The 19,405-nt window shown below is 43.9% G+C and overlaps 1 protein-coding gene across 1 annotated transcript in view; it reads right to left on the reverse strand.

Annotated features, from left to right (window-relative positions):
- Positions 1-19,405, reverse strand: part of LOC133953468 (protein sidekick-1-like) — a 112,044-nt gene that overhangs the window by 15,979 nt on the left and 76,660 nt on the right. Inside the window, exons 2-4 of the mRNA XM_062387393.1 lie at positions 14,795-14,951; positions 11,381-11,487; positions 9,571-9,718 (exon numbers count right to left, since the gene is read on the reverse strand). Of these exons, the coding sequence (XP_062243377.1) occupies positions 9,571-9,718; positions 11,381-11,487; positions 14,795-14,951 (412 nt within the window). The remainder of the gene's footprint in view (positions 1-9,570; positions 9,719-11,380; positions 11,488-14,794; positions 14,952-19,405) is intronic.

Below are 19,405 nucleotides of genomic sequence, written 5' to 3' on the forward strand. Positions count from 1 at the left end.
CAAATATAATCAGATGATAATTAATCATGACCTGGATACATCAGACCTGTTTACTTGGGTGTGATGGGTTTAAACACAGGCACAGTGTGAATGATTTCATCATTTTAACTCACATAAACCTAGTTTTCAGAGTATCATTATAATGTCTACTTACAGTTAAGCAGCCCCAACATACATTATGTTCTCCTGGAGAATCTCCTGGAGAAAACAGACTAACGACGACTCAAACTGTGTCACGAGGGAGACACTGTGCACTCGAGGCACCAGGTCGGCCATTAACAGGTTTACTGAGGGAGCGGGAACATCATCCAGGCCACTGTGCTCGTGAGGCTCTGCTGTTCTAACTCCTGCTGGGACGGTGAAACTAGATTAGAGGTTTTCGTACGGAACTAATTTCAATCAATCTTGGTAGCGAGGAGGCCCCGGGAAGAACAAACTGCATTCTGGTGCAGATGCAGATTTTTGGTTTAGCTGTTGTTGCTGTGGGGTAGGGGTTTTTCATCATCATTTGGGAAATGATGCACAAATATAGATCTTGATTTGAAAATTCAGGCATATTTAAAGGGTGTAATACTTTTTGGGGGAATCCAAATTAAAAATCTGAATCTAGCAGATCAGTGTTAGCTTAGCTGTGTGTTAAATCGAGGATAGAAACCAGCAACTAGCACTAATGTGAAGCTGAGATCATGTGGAGTCAGGAACATGCGTCTAATGTATCTTTGATTGAAATTTGGTGAATATTACATTTTAGGACCGATTCCACAATAAGAACTACACAATCATATTGTTGTTTGTCTGCTTTTTGTGCAGAATCAGTGCAGAGTGGGTCGTTTGTGGGGATCGAACGTATGTGGTGACTGGGCTATGACATGCAGTGGATATTAAAGTATTGTAGTATGTGTCTTATACCATTTTACCACCACTCTTTGGTGCCGTTGATCCAAAGACTCTTGTTATTATTTCATGAACGTTATAATTAAATGCGAACGTGTTTTCCAGCAGAATCCTTGTGTTGCTTTCTTCTTTATTTGGATTCATCTTCAGCTTCCGCAGAGCTTCGTTAGTCGTTGTGATGCTGGTGCCAAAGCAGCGACAAGAAAAACAAACACTTCAAAATCACACTGATCAACAACACAAGAAAATGGCTGAGCAAGCCGGATACAAAGATCAGACCGCCGCTCATTCATTTCTACTGAGATTAATTGACAGCAGAATCTTTTTTCTGCCAAACCTAACTTTGTAATAATTTCACTATAGATCATCAATTCTCCTACACAAGTGTTCCTGACTGAAGTCAATCCCGTAGGCTCATTACCACAATTACTTCCACTGGTTAATTATTGTAAAACAACACCCATCTTAATAAGCACACATAACTCCAACGCTGAAACAACAGCGTTTCCACATCTCTGCTCCAACGCTGCTCTAAGTCTCCCTTTCAAGGCCTAAGGTGAGCTGCAGGTCAGGAGTGGAAGAATAGTGGGATTACCATTTTCCCTTTGAACGGGGGGGGGATCAACAAGCGCTAATGCTACCTGAAAAGAAAGGAGGACAACGTGAGACGAGGGGTGAGAGCGAGGAGCAAACAAGAGAGACGCAGCAACAGGCGAATGTCCGTTGAAATGAAGAGAGCGATGAAATATTGGAAGGGGAAATGGAAGCATTTATGGTGGAGCATTTTCGTTCTGTTATTTGCCGCCACATTAGAGGACCAAAGGAGCAATTCAATTATGGAACAGGATGCAAGGGACGGAAGGGAAACAGGGAGGGAGGGAGCGAGGGAGGGAGGAGGGAGGAGGGAGGAGGGGTAAATTGGAAAATATCAAGTTCAGACAGGCATCAACCAAAGATTTCCTGCTGCTTAAAGTCCAGTCCTTTAATACAGTCGTACTGGTAGTACTGGTGAGTCTGAGCCAGCGGTCACTAGTACTGGTGACAGAAAGGTGATTCACTTTAACACACACCTGCTTCTTCAGGTCAGTGATTGGCTGATAAACACCAGACGATGAACTCTAACGATCACAATAACTCACGACTCCTCTTATTTGAGCCGTCAATTCAGAGTTATGGTAATTCTTACCAGAGCAGCAGCATGGCTCCCAAAAGAAGAAATCTGTCTATGAATGTAATATTTTACAGAAACTTTCCAAGCTAATACATCGCATGAATATATAGATGTCACATAATCACACTGGCAGCAGATTACATAGTTAATAAAAACATACCCCAACAAGTCACACTGGTGACTCCAGCCTGTTCCTCATGTATATTGAATCAGGATGTTTGTGTAGCTAATGAAAAACGATTACAATCATCCAACAAGTTGTTGGAGCATAAACGACAAGACACCACAAACCAAAGGGAGCAATTCTTCCTTTAATGTCTTTACGGGAAATATAATTTTTAACTGTGCTGCAGGAACTTTGATTCGATTTTGGTTTCGGGACTTGGATTCAACTTCTGCAACATCAGACATGATGAAGATTAGGATGCCGGTTATGATCGGGGGTGTATTTTGGAGGATTCCTGGATATGTTCACAACAAATGACCGGGAAGACGGACATTTGGACATAGATCAGTCTGATAAGAGCAACTTAAAACCAATTGAGCTATTTAAATGATAAAATGTTGATGAATAATGTTGTGATGCTGACAAAAAGAGAACATGTGACAGCAGCAGGTGCAGAGCAAACATTTTACGATAAGCTATAATCAGCAGGTATAAAATGAATATGCAGCAGATGTAAGGAAGAACTAAACTCAACTGTGTTCATCCACAGAGCTGCTTTGATATCACACAATCAAACAATCATGTAGATGATTTAACACATCAGAACTGAATATGATCAAAACAGGACGACAGTCAAAGCTCGACTCAGAACACAGTGAGCTAGATGAGATCCTTGTTGTTTGATGCAGTGAGACACATGTTGAACTTACAGAAGTCTGATGTCTTAAAACCGGGGATACTTTTATAATCCTGAGAGTAACTAAATCATATCATTGAGAGGAGAGTCACACGCGGCATCTAAGCTTCTGGTGGCTCCAGAGATTAAGTTCCAGACACAATGGATTCAGATGAGCTTAAACTCTTTAATTCCTCCAACTTTCGTCTTCCACCTCTTTCTCAGTCACTTTGATGCTTCCCCCCTTTTGGCTGCCGTGAGAAAATGAGTCATTATAAGTTTCGGTGGTGGATGTCAGAGCTTTCAAATGGCAGTTTGACACGTGGTGAGATCTAAGGTTAGATATCCGTCCAGGGCGAAATAATAATGCTTCTTTCTTTTGATCTCATTGTTTGTCCGACACACTTAATTGTAAAGGTGAACACAACCACTAACACAAACTCATCAAACATCTGCTGGCAAAGTTCAGACAGCCAGAATCGTCCGCAGCATATGGCCGGGTCTACCAGGACCGATATTTCCCATCAGGCCCGGTCCTGGCACTGACCACCTGTGACATCACCACTCGACTCCCCAGCAACAAGAAACTGAAATATTCACGCTCCGCCATGTCAGCCATGCTTCTGCATAGATAACTGTCTTTATTTGATCAGACCGGGCTCCCCGTGTCCCCGATGGACGAGGGGAAGGAAAGCTCGAATTCTCAGCAGCCTGGCTGTCCTCATGAAGCCGCCGGCTATCAGAATCATTTCACGTCCATCTGCCACGGGCCTCAGAGCTAATTAAAAGCAGCAGCTCGCTCATCTCGACCTCGGCTGCAGGTCACAGCTAAAATATATATATATCGGCATCGACAGCAGCAGCAGCCGAGGTGGCGGCACCATCCCGGAGTTGTTTTGGCTGCAGCCGGACGACACAGAGGAAAGCAGATTCAGCGTGACTGAAGTTCGGAGGGAAAATATGTTTGGGCCGGATGGAGCAAATCAGAGAGATGGAAGAGCAGAGTGGAGAGAGGAGTGAGAGTGAGACTCAGATTAGAGCCGAGTGGGAGAGAAGTGACAGCTTTCAAGTTCCGGCCACAACTTTGGGGAGTTTGGGAATGTTCATAGCTGGATGGGGGGGGGGGAGGTTAGGGTTAGACACACGGACACAAATTGGGAGCGGCAGTCAAACAGCGAGATGGGGGGGGGCTTCTGGGAGTGATGCATATCGGATCAATAAACTTCATAAACGAAATCATCAGCTCGGTCAACACGAAGACAGCCAACCGCCAGGCGCCATCTGGCCCTGTCTCCCCGGACCGCAGGAGCAGCCAGCGTAACCTTGCACACAAACAGGGATGCACACACACACACAAAGAGAGAGACAGACACACAAACACACACGCACGTACACATATATACCGTTATACACGCAGAGCAGTGCAAATATTCACTGCACTCGCTTTGTCACGCATGAACGCACACAGAGACGTTTGAGCCAGGTAGACGCAACCGAGATTGGTCTGGAGAGACAGCTTGTGTGGTTGTGTGTTCGTGTGTGTGTGCATCCACACAGCAGTTAAACAGTTTGTTCAGGAGCAGAAGTTTACGGGCTCTGTATCACAGTGCATCCTGTAGCATGGTAATGACTGTGAAAGAGACACGTAGGGAGAGAACAGAGGAATATAAATAATAATTTGGAGGCAGGAAAGTGGGAGTGAGAGACAGAAGAGAGAGGTGAGGGGGCAACGGGAGAGGAAGACGTGTCTTGTTGAGACAAGAGAGGAGCCGTGAAGAAAGGTGCAAATTAGTCTTTTCTATCAGGGTTCAAAGGAAGAGCTACGCATGAATCCTCATCACAGGGTGTGTGTGTGGGGGGGGGGAGCAAATCAGAATATTTCATCTGAAAAATGCAGAGATAAAACCAGATCACATTAAAACCTGAAAATGAGACAAAACCCTCAGATCCACTTCTACTAAGCATCATATGGGTAGAACCTCAATTGATTCAAAGGTAGCAGGAACAGACACGAAACAATATCTAACAAAATCCTTTGAATGATCTTTATCAGAAGTGATATTACAATAACCAGATCTGCAGCTGTCCTTTTTATCTTGTTTCCAGGGATACACGGGTCTGGTGCCAAAGCCTTCAATTTGAGACAAACTCTCTCGGCTCCGAACTTTCACATAAAATCTGATTTTCTCGAACAAGCCGCCGAAGTCACTGTAACAACGTGTGAACCGACCCTCGCAGCAGGAATAAAGAAATAACAAGATCTCCTCAGAAACTTCTCTTCCTTTTCTGCACTTGTACAGCTCTGAATGTTAAAATCAAACACAATGTTCACACAACCCTTTTTAAAGATAATTATATATATATTGTGAAAGTGAATTGAAAGTGTTGGAGCTGCTGCATGGTTTGCATTGAATGCTTTAGGATGGATTTTAGTAGGGATGGGTAAACATCGATTCAGTTACGCGTTTTTTTTTTTTAAACATATATTTATTGGTCTTATACGGGGGGGGGGGGGGGGGGTATATGGGGGGGTAGGACCAACCTCACCCCAGAGCATTTTGACCAGCTCTTGATTTTGCACAAGAACCTAAACATATCCAAGCACTAGCTTTGTATAGCCTGCATGCAAACAACAGTGAAGCATAGCCTGCTTTTTGTTTATTTCAAAGGTTATATTTTAAGTAAACTTTTAATTATTCTATTTAATTTACCTTTTATTTATTGTTTAGAAGTAGCTTAAGGGGCTTACATTTCGTCATCAGGCCTGGAGTCGAGTCTGAGCAAAACAAAAAGCGCATCTAAAACTTTAAACAACATAAAAGATGAACAATTGTTGTTAGTTTGAAAGATCTGAGAACTATTTTTCTGTTTCAACCCCCAAAACATCATGTGAAATATGGATAGAGTGGTCTCTTTGTGCATCAAACTTGTACGGGTCGCCTCTTGGCCCATGTTCCAACCTTCTACCAAGTTTTAATGGAATCTGTCCAGTAGTTTTTTTTTGGAATCCTGCTGAAAAACAAACTTACTAACAAATCATCCAAAGAAGAACAGAGGTGAAAAAACAACTTCCTTGTCAGGAGGTTAATGAGTTTGCATTTAGGAGAAACTGTAAACTTATGTTCTACAATTCTTAAATGCACAAATCAGTCCGATAATAACAAACTATCCTCCTATAAGGAAACCAGCCAGTAAAGTTTTTACATTTCCAAGTATGTAACACATACACAGAGAAACAGTCCCGAGTAGGATGAGGATCATTACGCCTGACGAGACGCATCCTCTCACTCCCTCATTTAAACTGCTTCCATCTGTATGATGTTATTGCCTCCACTCTATTTACAAAAAACAGATAAAATTGTTCTTTATTCCACAAGCTGTGAAGTTTTTAAACATGCATAAAAATTAGCAGGTCCAAGCTGGTGTGGACCAAATGTCCGTCGGTGTCAACCAGCAGCTGCTCAAAGGTGCCAGGTAAGAGAGCTGGTTACGCCTGTTGGTGTGTTTGGAAAAAGTCTGTTCCTGGATGCAAACATTTCCATATGGATCAAAATAGAAAATGCATGTCTCTCTGTATGGGAAATGGAAGGAGTTTGTTTGGTAACATCCTGGTTTGATCCAACCGTTAAAGGTTTGAGGACGAGCGTCGACTCTGAGAGTGAGAATCTCTCTCCCTGACTAATTTAATGGCCTGATGTGCAGCGGTGCCAGCTGTTTGTCAGAGGTGTGCACCGTGTGACATATTGACTGCTTGGATCTCTCCCTCGTTCATTCAACGAGGGGAGAGATTGTCTAGGACACTCCATAGAGTTAATGGAGGTGGACAAATGATTTATATTAAGTACCGGAGGCGACATGTCTCCCTGTCTCCGCATAAAATTTGTATATGGACCAAATAAAACCCCACCTACTCTAAGTGTAAGGCCGGTGCTGTGTGACACAGCATCCCTGCTCCCTGCTCCCAGGGTGTCGCTGATATTGTATTTCATGAAAACCTGTTATTTTCTCAGGGCCTCAGTGGAGCCGGTCAGGTGTTCTGAAGGAAACTGAAGGAGATCCTGAACCCAATAAGTTATCTTAATGATTTAAAAAAACAAAACAAGACTGTGCATTTTTAGGCCAGGATGTTTATGATTTTTTAAGTTATCAAGATGAAGGGCTAAAGGGAAACGGAGCCCCGTGTACTGGTGACATCATCATCTGTGATCAGAAGGCCGCGGCTCTCAGATGACGGCTCAGCTGAGAGCACCGGCCCAACTGTGACAGCCCATCGCTCACTGTCGAGTCACATTTTGTTTTAAATGCTCCTCTGACCCTCCTGCTGCAGCTGTTGCATCACTGCTTAGTCTGCAGCTTCCCTCCGCCTCACCTCAACTTTTATCATCTTCAATTCTGATGTTCACGGCATGTTTTGCTCTATTTTTTGAAAATAATTATGCCACAACTCGTCTGTTTGGCTCCTTGCATTTCTGGTTCTGGGCGGTGGGGGGGGGGAGCTTCCACAACAGACCCCTGCCACCTGAGATAATCACTAGTGCTGTGGTTAGGCTGAGGTCGACACAGAGGTTGGTCCTATAGCGTACAGATACAGGATGTGTCCTGGTTGTTCTTCACACGTATATGAACATGCATCCACAGCCTCTGGTGAGATATCCTTTCCTGTCGGGCTTAATTCAGGACACTTTCACACCTTCCTGGTTTCATTCTGACAGTTTCAGATTAATAGGAACCAAACTAACAGGTGTGAGGTGTTGTGGACCAGTGGGAAAACAATTGGGTTTGTTAACAGTATAAATAGCTCAGACTTTTGGACCAAATGCAGGAAGTTGAGACAGTAATAAACAAAAGAAGTAGAAGAAGAAGTGGAAGCAACTCACAGGATTAAAAACAACAGTTTGTGACGAGTACATTTTTTTACTTCATGTTCTCCAGACATGTTCTCTCTAGAACAGTTTCTCAGATGTTCGAACACTTCCTACTTTACTTTCCAGAAGAAAAATAAAATGAGAGTCTGCCCCATTATCCTCTGGTTGAAATGCTAATGGCGTCTCACTCCTGTGTGTGACAGCTGGATATTCATTCACTCGGCCTTTTTTCCAGTGAGACCTTTTGTAGCAGCTACACACATTTATAAAAAAACATCCAGTGTACTCTAAATAATTATCCTGAAGTCAACTGCCTCTGTAGGTGGCTGTCGACCACTTGTGGATGTGACAGAAGTACGTGAGCGTGACAAAGGGCATCCGGGCTGCTCGTTGTGCCACGTTCTCAGTCTTCTTTGGTATGGATGGAAAGGGCCAGTAAAGCAACAGGTGGATGTGGCAGAAAACGTTTCCTGGCTCACTTTTCTAGAAGCAAGTGACTTTAATTTACAGCCGAATCAGTCACAGATTTATTTTCCATTTTGAAACGAGGGAAACACTCAATCTCTCGCTGAGACTTCTTCTTAAAGTTGGGTACGGAACAGCGAACACCTAAAAACTTTTTTTTGAAACATCCTTGGTCACACTGAGCTTCAATATATGTGCTTATTAAAAATATGTAAATAGGCTGTTGTCATGAAACGATCAGTAGAAGTACAAAGCGCTGAGAACAAAGAGACTCCCTGGTTTGTGTTTTCATGGAGAGCAGCAGGGAGTACAGTGTAGAGAGGCCAGCGCAGTGGAGTGGCGATGCTCTGACAGTAAACACTTTCAACCGACTGTGTCTTCAACAGCAAACTAATTGCAGTTCACTGTCATTAAGCCGCACTCAACGACGGCCCATTAACTTAACGGGGGAGTCCTTTCTCCGTGTGCGTTCAAATTAAAAAGCAAAGTCAAAGTTGATGCGAGCCAAAGACAAAAGTTAAAATAAAAACGAGCTGCTTTGTGTAACCTGAGTCCACGGAAAAGCACTTGTGAGGCGGTGACTGTCTTTACAGGGAGTGGAGAAGTTGCTCTCGGGGCCATTTTTTACGTGTAGAGCAAGGCCACTGACAATCTCACCCAATAACACACAGGGAAGCAGTTAGTGCTCTTAATGGGGAGTTAGTTATCTACGAGTGTGAGTGCTAATAAAGCCTCTGCCTTTTATCAGCCCGGATCAGGTCTAACAGGTCTGCACCTCCACACCTACTTTCACTGATGAGTAGAGTCCGACAGCCGCATATCCTCAAATCATTTAGGACAATCTACGAGCAAATTATTCTCAGAACCTTTCACAACAAACGCACCCCCTCCCCCTGCTTCGCCTGAGTAATTACATCATTAATACACAGTTTGAGGCATTTCTCAAAATAACAACACTGACAGGAAGCTGTAGCGGGCGAAGAAGTAATATGTAAATGACGGGCATTTAAAAAAGGAGCCAGTGAAATACAGCACATCTAGGGACCCTCATGTCTCTGATGATTTCTGGTAAACCTAAAATTATTCAATAACCCTGTAGATGTGATTAATTGAGAAACGCTGTTGTGTCTGTTGTTCCGATGCCTAATGAAAAGGGTCAGTTATCTAAGCTTCTTAGCAGTCGGTGTGCGGGGATTAAAAATGAGCATTTTGGCTTCTAGAGAAAGTTAATTAATTTATCACAGAGGGATAAGGAGTGAAAGAGTCCCTGGATAAGAGTGAGTGTGACAGAGAGAAAGGGAGAGCTGAACAGAGGAATGAGAGAAACACTTACATTCGGTTGTTCGGGATTATCTTCTGTCCGTCTTTGAACCATGTGACGAGGGGCCGGGGGAAGGAGGCGAGGGGCGGCGTGCTGATGATGGCAGCCCGGCCCTGAGTCACAGTCTTTCTCTGCTCCTCCGTGGAGAAGCTGCCTACATCTGGGGGGGGGGGAGAGAGAGGAATGAAGAGCGTGAGGAATCGACACAATATAACAAGTCACACTCAGCCCCAAAGAAAGAGCATTCACCCGAAAAATAGAGCATCAGGACATGGGACAGAGAAACCCATCTCATATGTGGCTCTAGATCTTTGATGACATAGAAACTTGTAGAGTTGTAAACTTACTGCTGTTCTAAAACTGTCTGCTAACATGCTTCATGTGTTATTTACTTATCATAACAGCAAATATCTGTTCTTTCTACTTAACTCAGTTTTGACTCTGCATTGTGTCACAGAAAGAGCAGGTGACATTAAACCCCGCCTCCTTTCAATACGTATATTTAAAACTAAGGTTCTCACTTACTTTTAACTCCAGTAAAAAAGTGAATCTGTGCTTTATGTACTTGTACTTTTCCTTGAGTAGAACGTCTGTTGTGTACTTCCTCCATCACTGCTAGTTAATCAGGAGCAGGACTTAATCACTCAAAGTTCTCACCCTCTACTCTTCACTGTCACCAGGTATCTTCTCAGGATTGAACATCATTCTATTCAATTAGGAGTCATATTACAGCAGCGTCAAGTTATAATAAGCTCATAGAATTCATTCAAAACAACACTGACTCCTCCTTCCTGTCTGGGAACCACTCTCAGGCTCCCTGTAGCTTTGATACAGACCCTCTCTCCACTCTATGTTGTGTCACATGCTTCATATGTTCAGATTAAAATGAGTTTTTTGACAGGCAATTAAATATCTTTGAGAATTTAAAACAGCTTAATTTTGGCGGCCTTTATTAAACACAATTTCCCATCAGCCCCTGGACCGATGAAGGCTAAAAGTCACAGCTAATCAAATGGAGGGTGAGTCCAGGGGTCAGTTAAGTTCAGACATGTCTGTAATAACAGCAGAACCCAGAGGAATGGCCACTGACCCGGGTTTAAGGCCGGAGACATAACTGCTGAGATAACTGGAGAAATTTATGAATTATAAAAAACGTGAACAAAAGTTACAGTGATGTAAGTACCCGAGCTGCCACACTGGTTTCATGGGAGCTGTCGTTTAATTTATGTTTAACGGAATCTTTAATAGCAGGGATAGTGGATGCGGTTCCATCTTAAATTCTGAAAAGTAAACCCCAGGAACATGCTTGACTCTTTTTTAGGAGAAGAGATCAAAGGAATACCATATTATAGATATAGTAGAGTAACAGAAGCTAATGGTTCAGAGGCCATGAAGGATTTGGTCTGGGGACTTCTGCTGCTCTGGATAACAGGAGCGTCTGCAGGGTTCAACAAAGTAAGACCTTGTTAAATGAGATGTAAGATCTGTGTCAAGTAGAACAGATATGAAGGAATATCACAGTCTCACAATATTTGAAGGTTTCTGATTATTGAAAACAAGGTGAAAGTCTGTGTATGTTCAGAAATAGAAGAACTTCTTATATATTCTGATAAACAACCCCTTTCTTTCTCATTTCTTACAATAATTTCAATAGAAAAGTTATGACTTCAGTAATTATCTTATTTATTTACGTCTTGTTGTTTTTCGGGCTAAAATCTTCCTCATAAACAACATTGTCATAAACCCTCTTGTATTGGGTGTTGGTATGGTGGTGTGTACAATGTGTGTGTGTGTGTGTGTGTGTGTGTCGTTGTGTACTCACAGGCCACCTGCACCTCTGTTCTCCTGTGGATAACCGCTCCCATCCTGTTCCTCACTGTGCACTGATACAGTCCGGCGTCGGTCCTCTTCAGGGACGAGACGGACAGCCTGGGGACGGACAGACACACGGAGAGGACGGCCATTAGGGTTTGTTTTATCTCAGAGCGGTAAATAAAGACGAGGGAGGAGAAGTTGAGAGTGATGTTTGGAGACCAGCAGCACAGGGGGGAGGTTTGTCCATATGTAAGCACTCTTGTGTACTTCTCCATCCACGACCTTGATCTAAGAATGGAGCCGGGCCTGAGGTTGTCCAAGTTCCCCAATAACAGAAGGGAAGACATGTGTGTTGGTGTGTTTGTGTTTATGTGTGTTGTATAAAAGGTTTTTGACTGTGTGCATGTTGTTTTGGTTCTAAAAGGGGTTGTTAATGGGGCTTTAATGGACTGTGCTTCACTAATGGGAAGCTTGGCATAGGATCTAGGTTGGTGCCATGCTGGGCAAACACACAAATATATACACATGCAGACACGGCTACATACTACACACAGACGGCATAGACACACAGTGCAACTGGACATCGCTTTGGGGCTCATTATGAATACCAGTACAGCCAAGTATTTAACTCCCAGGCTGTCGGCGTCTGATGCCAACGTACCCACACCACACACTAGTACACACACACACACACCAACATCAAAAGGCTCACACACGTAATTCCATTTGCATCAGGAGTGACACATTACAGAGCACCTCTCATCCTGAAACAGATTTTGATATTGGACACCGCCTAGCACTGCATCTCTCTCTCTCTCTCTCTCTCTCTCTCTCTCTCTCTCTCTCTCTTTGTTTTTCCTTTATTTATCCCACTAAACACAAAGTGCTGACAGGTGCGAATCAATACAATAAATTCTCAGTAAATTAGTTTGACACAGTCGGAGATTCTCTGTTGGATTCGGGACGAGAACAAGTTCAGTCAGTTTTTTGTTTTTTTTACAGGAAGACAGTTTTAACACACTAGGACATTTCCAGTGCACTCGTCTTGTCACATTGAACCTTGTGCTTTAAATATAACAGGATGAGAGACTGTGGGATATATGATTTGAGTTTCCCATGAGTCATGGTTTAACCGGGAGGGGAGGGAGGTGGAGTGAGTTAATTTATTTCCACCAGCACAATGAGGTTAGCATTTAATTAACACAGGGATTAGTTTGAGAAAGTGTTCTCTATGTGAAATAACTTTATTTGTCAGCTTCTAAATGTTCCAGAGAGTTAAAGATAAAGAAAGTAGCCTCGTTAATCATGTTCCTGGAGACAATGCAAATATTAACGTCCTTGTTTGTTTGGGTCTAACCTTTTTAATGATGGTTTTAATTCTAAACCTTAAGTGAGAAAAGTGACAGACGACTGTTGGTGAACTGAAGCTGAAGTTTCTATTGATTCGAGTCATTAGGGCTGCAGCCATAGAGAGATCTTCAAAGTTCTCGTTTTGTCCTGAGCAGAAGTCCCCAAGAAAATGTGGTTTAAGATCAGACGGGTCATAAGGTCAAGTTCAGCCCCAATCCAGGATGTCAGCTGACAGCAGCAGATCACTGGGGTGACTCAGCTGTTTCCCTCCCATGATTTCGATTGGCTCAGTTTATACGGCAGGTTTGAGTGTAGCTGCTTTAACTGCCTCCTCTGCCTGCTTACACTGCAAAGAGACTCCACAAGCCACCTCCACCCTAGCACCTCCTTTGCATACTGAATCAGAGCTAATCAGTGTAAAGCTGCTGCTCCTCCTGCTTTACTCTCCATGGCGCCTCATGGTCCCAGACTGGATTTCACTCAGGTCACATGGTCCTGACTGGAATCCAGTGTGTTATTATTAACAAAATCATCGATCACATCCTCACAGCTGAGACCAGACATTTGTCTTGTTTGCTTTGAAAAAAAAAACGACTGAGAAATGACTCAGGTCATGATTAGTATTATATAAGTAATTGCAAATTCATTTCCTGTCAATCAGCTAACTGCTAAATCATTTGGCAATTACAGCTCTGCTCATCTGAATTCTTTACCATCCCGTGCGTCCAACCACATGAGAGGGGGGGGGGGGGGGGGCACAAATCAAATCACATCATAAAGAAGTTTAGAAAAAGGAACAAAATGTGGACTTTGCATGAAAAGAATTGTTGAAAAGTATGTGTGAAAGTTATTCCAGTGTGTGTCACATGTTTCCATTAACACACACACACTCACACTGCAGTGGCAATGAGCTACTGAGGCTGGAAATATATCAATATCTATATATAATATATCAACACTGATATAAGCAGAGGACGCCACTCTACTTACTTAGTCTGCTTGCAATCAATTTACAGTAAAACATTTAACAAAATGAATGATGTATGGGTATATTTAAAAAATCAGGCCTAAAATACCAGATGGTCACACACACACACACACACACACACACACACACACACACACACACACACAAAAAAACCCTGCCAATTCAGTATAGCCCTGGCTGCACCAAACTGAAGTAGCCAGAACGCTGAGAGCGATCCAGAGCAACACAACGTCTCCTGGCTCCACCGACAGAACGCTGGCCCAACCCCTCATTCCCTCACTGTGCATGTATTCCCAGGATTCTCTGTTTTTCTGAATGATGTGAAAAACAATTTTGTTTCACAGCTGCAGTTTTGCCGGGAGGGATTGCTTCGCTCGACCCGAGCCCCGACACACAAAGGGACAGAGGGAGAGAGAGGCGGGGGAGAGAAAGAAGCTCCACTTATTGATTGCTTCCCCTCTTCTTTCCCCGGACCATATACATATTTATAATGCTAATGCAATTATTAATCTCACTTTTGTTGCACAGCCTAAACGCTGTGACCTTCTGCGAGCACCGTCCATCACCGACAGGCGCAGCTTCTATGCAGCAGCTGTTTATCCCGATGCTGCGGACGCAACCCTGGAGCGGCTCCAGAGGATGAGTTGCATTTTTAGGAAGAAAAGATAAATTGTCTGCACGGTTGTGGTTTATTGTAACTTCCTTGCAGAGAGTTTTAGAGCCGAGCCTCTTTGCATCCAAACTCATGAGTCTAACCTAAATCCACCGTGACATCGCCCATCGGCCTGTGAGCATTTACAAAAGGAACATCAGGCCCTGAAGACGACTTGAACCTAGGGATTGAGGCCATGGACTATTTAGGAACATGTTTGTGAGAAGTCATTTTCTTAGACTTCTATAGAAACTGAGGCACATCCACATTGGCTTCACCTTCAGGACTTGGAGTCTACGTCCATGGATTGAATCACACAACTACGACTCTCAGGAGAAAGGATCACAGAGCATTAGGCAGACGCACACTCGGAGAAAAGAAAAGGGATACACAACAAAAAGTCACACACGATCCAGCTGCTGCTAACTGACCTGAACTGTTGTGTCCAGTCGGTGATGTTGCTGTTGTTGAGAGTCCAGCGGTACTGCAGAGGCCAGCTGCCTCCAGCCAGGCAGGTCAGCACCAGCCTGTTTCCCTCCAACACCACCTGCTGCCCTGCTACGCCCCCTCGGAGGTAGGGAGCCACCTCTGACAGACAAACAGAGACAGAGAAAGGAAAAAATGTTATTCTGGCTGTTTGAAAAAAGTTGAATTCCCTTATTCTTGCAGCAAATTTCAGCTGCATTCATCCATGACACAAGAAAGGAGCAAGAAAAGGTTCTATTCATGTTCTTTTCTTCACACAAAGAGAAGTTGGAAAAACATTCACATCACTTATCTTGATTTTTTTTTTCTTCTTTTTCCCCGTCTAGTTTTGAACTGAATTCTGTAATAACGTTGGCAGGTGCCATTTAGCGAATGTCAAGGAAGATATGAAAACTCATTTTAAAATTTTAAAAGACATGTGGAATCATAGCAACAATAAAGAGAAAAGCTACTGAATAGAAAGTGTTTCCTCATATCTACCTTCTCCTGCTCCTCACATTCAGAGTTTTAGCAGAAGGTTACAGGCAGCACGTGTACACTGGAGTTCACGCAACCAGACCTCAACTTCATCTCACTCTCATCCACACCTTTCAGCAGCTTCAAGTGCCAGAGACAGGATGTGAGTGTCACAGTGTGATGTCATGTGATGAGACACATCTGGAGGGTTTATCTCCATGTGGTTGATATATATATTCTGCTCATATTCAGGTTCATCATTTTAATTTGTGTTACTCTCATGGTAAGAAAACACCCCACTTCCACTCAGAAAGTCCATCACTGCAGTTCGACTTGTCTGAAACACTCACTTTGAGCTCCTGTCTCTTTAAGGCCCCTCCTCCTGGTAAAGCATAGTCTGCTCCGATTGGCCAGCTGAAACACTCTGTCGTATTTGGTCAAACACTTCCAGCATGTGTACGAAATGTGTACGAAGTGACCAGACGAACTGGACTGGCCACTAGGCATGCATTATGTAGATGTGGGACAATGTGATGTCACATGACCGATTCCCCAGGCCCTATTGGCCAGAAAACTCACGAGGTGTTTCAAGAGCCTCAGGAACTTTGGGGTTTTGTAACTTAGCAGAACACACAACTATAAAACACACATAGAAAGCTGAAAAAGAACATTATGTCTCCCTAGATGAAAGTAGCTATTCATAAAACCATAATTAAGATTGTCTGTCTTCGGTTTGCTATGTTTGATGGTAAACAATAGGATGAATCATTTTGACATTTGGCTTTTTAAAAATATGATGCATGTCAAAACATGCATGGCCATCGTTCAGTGTGAGACCACACACAGGCTGCATTTGCACGGCGATGTGCATCAGTGCTTCGACAAATCCCTCCCACCAGCGTTGATCTGCAACAGCAGTTTAAAAAAAACTTTAATTCTATCAAATCCCTGGATGACGCGCAGTAACTACTCGGCTGTGTACGCAAGTCGCTGCATCGAATCCCACTTTGGAACTTTGAGGTTTTGCACGACAGTCGTTCAAAGTCACTTTCAATCCACGTGTTTTGAGATCCTACTGTTCAGATGTAATGTGGATCTGATCAAATAACAACAAGCCTTTCCTCTCATCTGAACTGGTTTCTTAATGCTCGGCTGAAATCGCACTGTATTGTATTACTTAGTGACTCACGGTGTTAAACCTGATGATAACCCTGTGGAAATCACTTGCCGTATTTTACAATGCACATTTGCCGCAGGGCTCAGCTGCGGCTTTAGCTGCTGTCCAAACAATGGCATCCAGTCTTTAACTCTTGGCTGCGGTGCTGAGACCTGGCTCACCACGAGGGAATCAAGCTACCGGTGTCTGTCCACGGCTCCATGCTGCAGGACAGGCAACATGTGTTGGGACCGGGATCCAGACAACAAACCAAACCCTGCACCTGGATGAGGGACGTGAGGTGAAGGTGAAGGAAAGTTACAGATTTATTCAGCCCATCAACAGTTTACACACACACACACACACACACACACACACACACACACACACACACACACACACACGCTGGGTTATAGGGGGACGAAGCTTATCTGCTTGTGACAGTACGTATGGACAGGTCCATAACTCTTCAGGCAAACTTTTACATTCCCTCTCTCTCGCTCTCCTTCTCCTGTCAGCTCAATCTTCTCTCCACCCTGTCGTTCCAGCTCTCGCCTGCACCTCTCATTTTGTCTCCATTGTCTCGGCTCCCTTCTTCCTTATTCCTCAGTCCCTGTGGACGAGTCAGGGCCACCTTTTCTTCTCCTCTTTCTCCACTCTCCACTGTCTCACCCTCTTCCCCCCCCCCCCCCCCCCCCCTTCTAGATTGATAGCTGCCCGCTCCTTGCACAAGAGGGAAGTGTTCCATCTATGATAGATTTATACTCAGGTCTGTGAGTGTGAGAGTAAGTGTGCTTGTGTGTGTGTGTGTGTGTGTGTGTGTGTGTGTGTGTGTGTGTGTGTGAGATAGAGGGAGATGGTGTGTGAGTGTGCAGGCAACTATAAGGATTTATTTGGAATATTCCGTTTCTACAGACGATGGCTGGCAATGCAGACTCCAATGTCAAACTGCTGACCAGCACAATAACTCACCTCCGCCTGCCTCGGTGTGGGAAGGAGAAAGGGGGGGGGGGGCAGCTGAGCCCCAGTCCTAACAGCTTACCAGATATGACCCTAAATTACAAATGTGTATAAGGTGCATGTGTACTGTACAATCCGAGAGAAGTGGACATTCTATTTCACTTCTTCCTTCACAAATCCAAATGTTCTGTCCGCCCCCCCGCCCGCCCCCACTCCACTCCCTCTAATCCCTTCTTTCCATTTCAGAGAGAGTCCATTAGGAAGTGTACAGACAGAGATGGAGAACACCACATCCGAGAGGAACAAGGTCAGCTAACAGCATGTTTCACTCATTGATGTCATCGGTCTCTCTTCCTTCCCTCGGCCCCCCCGTCTGTCTCTCCTTCAATCAGTGTCAACGCGTCACTCTCTCCCCCCCCCACAGTCTTTCCCTCTCATATGCCTGTCTATCCAGTCACCTGTCTGTCTGTCAAGACCGACACCCCCCCTCTCTCTTTGTTCTTCTTCTCTTGATGCCCCTCAGTCCATCTCTGTCAAAGTGTGTGGCAGCTCAAAGTCCCGCCTCCTGACAGAGAGACTGTCCTCCGAGTGTGAAAGGAGAGTCGCGACACAGACGTACTTACATGATCGCCCAAATGCACTCTTTATTTTATGTTCCTTCCCCCCTGCTGTGACATGTGCAAGCCTCTGCTCTCAGGCCCGTCTCACGAAGCTGCTTAGGCAGATGCTGGGGAGGAATTCAATTTGCCGGCGAGATGAAGGCTGTGATAGAGGAGGGGAGCGAGGAGAAGATGATGAAAGGACAGGAGGAGGAGAGGAGCAGGGTCACTGCTCAGGGGCTGATGGTCCACCACCATCCCGCTCTCTCTCTCCTCTCTGTTTCACTCTATCTCTCTGCGCTTTAACAGTTATTGGACATTAGTCCCAAAATGACTTGTCCTTTAAAAATGGGCCAGTAAGGATCATTATTCTTACATTGTGCTGCATTAAACATCTGGAAATTAATCCTAATATTACAGTAACAGCTGTGTCGGGATGGAAAATTTTTCCCTGGCTCGATATGAGGTCATGAAGCGACAGCGTGGCTGAAGGTGTTAATTTCCTCATTGGAAATTTGAAATTTGCCCGTTTGGCAAAGATGGTCAAACAGTAACAGTTAGCATTCAGATGAGCGCGTGAAAACCCTGACGTGTGAACACATCTCACAGTGTTTAGAGTGCGGGAATGAAACTGAAGTGGAGTTCTCACTCCAGCAGTGCCTGCTTAATTGCCGGATAAGATGGAGTGTGTGTGTGTGCGTGCGTGCACAGTGAGAGTGTGTGTTTGTTTTTCAGGTCAGATTGAGGGTCACTCACTCCCCAAAAAATCACTTTATCTTCATAGAGCCGAACCCCCGCTGTGAGACAGGCCTGGCAGATCTGGCGATAGTCTATGAATACTGATTCACCGACAGCCTCTGACTCACTCTCTCACGTACACATTCATCCCAACACAGACTTTTTGATGCATGAGTTTCAGGGGAGAAAATAACTAGATCAGTCTAATATTACCAGTAATGTTTCTATGAATAAGTGAGTAAAAGTTGCAGAGCTAAGCCGTTTTTAGTTTTTTTTTTACAGTGCTAACAGCAGACTTCTTGATTATGGGGTGCAAATGAGTTCCACTGCTTTATAATCTAATAAATCTGCCTGCACTTGTTTCATCAGGCATTTAAAAACACACGATTGGAAATACGATGTGCGAGACCAAGAGGAGATTTATACGTCGACTCTTTGATGCATTCAGAAAAAAAAGCTTTCAAGAAAAAATAAAGAAATTAATTGGACGATTATTTCCCAATCGAAGAGGTCAGAAAGGTCAAGTGAAAATCTTAAATTGTTAAAAATTGATGGCAATTATCTGCTAACGATGGGAAACACTTAAACCAGGGAAAGCAGCAGTTTCACCTTTCTACGTATTTTCACTTATCACCATTAACTACCTA

The sequence above is a fragment of the Platichthys flesus genome, chromosome 5 (genome assembly GCF_949316205.1).
Source record: "Platichthys flesus chromosome 5, fPlaFle2.1, whole genome shotgun sequence".
Classification (NCBI taxonomy): domain Eukaryota; kingdom Metazoa; phylum Chordata; class Actinopteri; order Pleuronectiformes; family Pleuronectidae; genus Platichthys; species Platichthys flesus.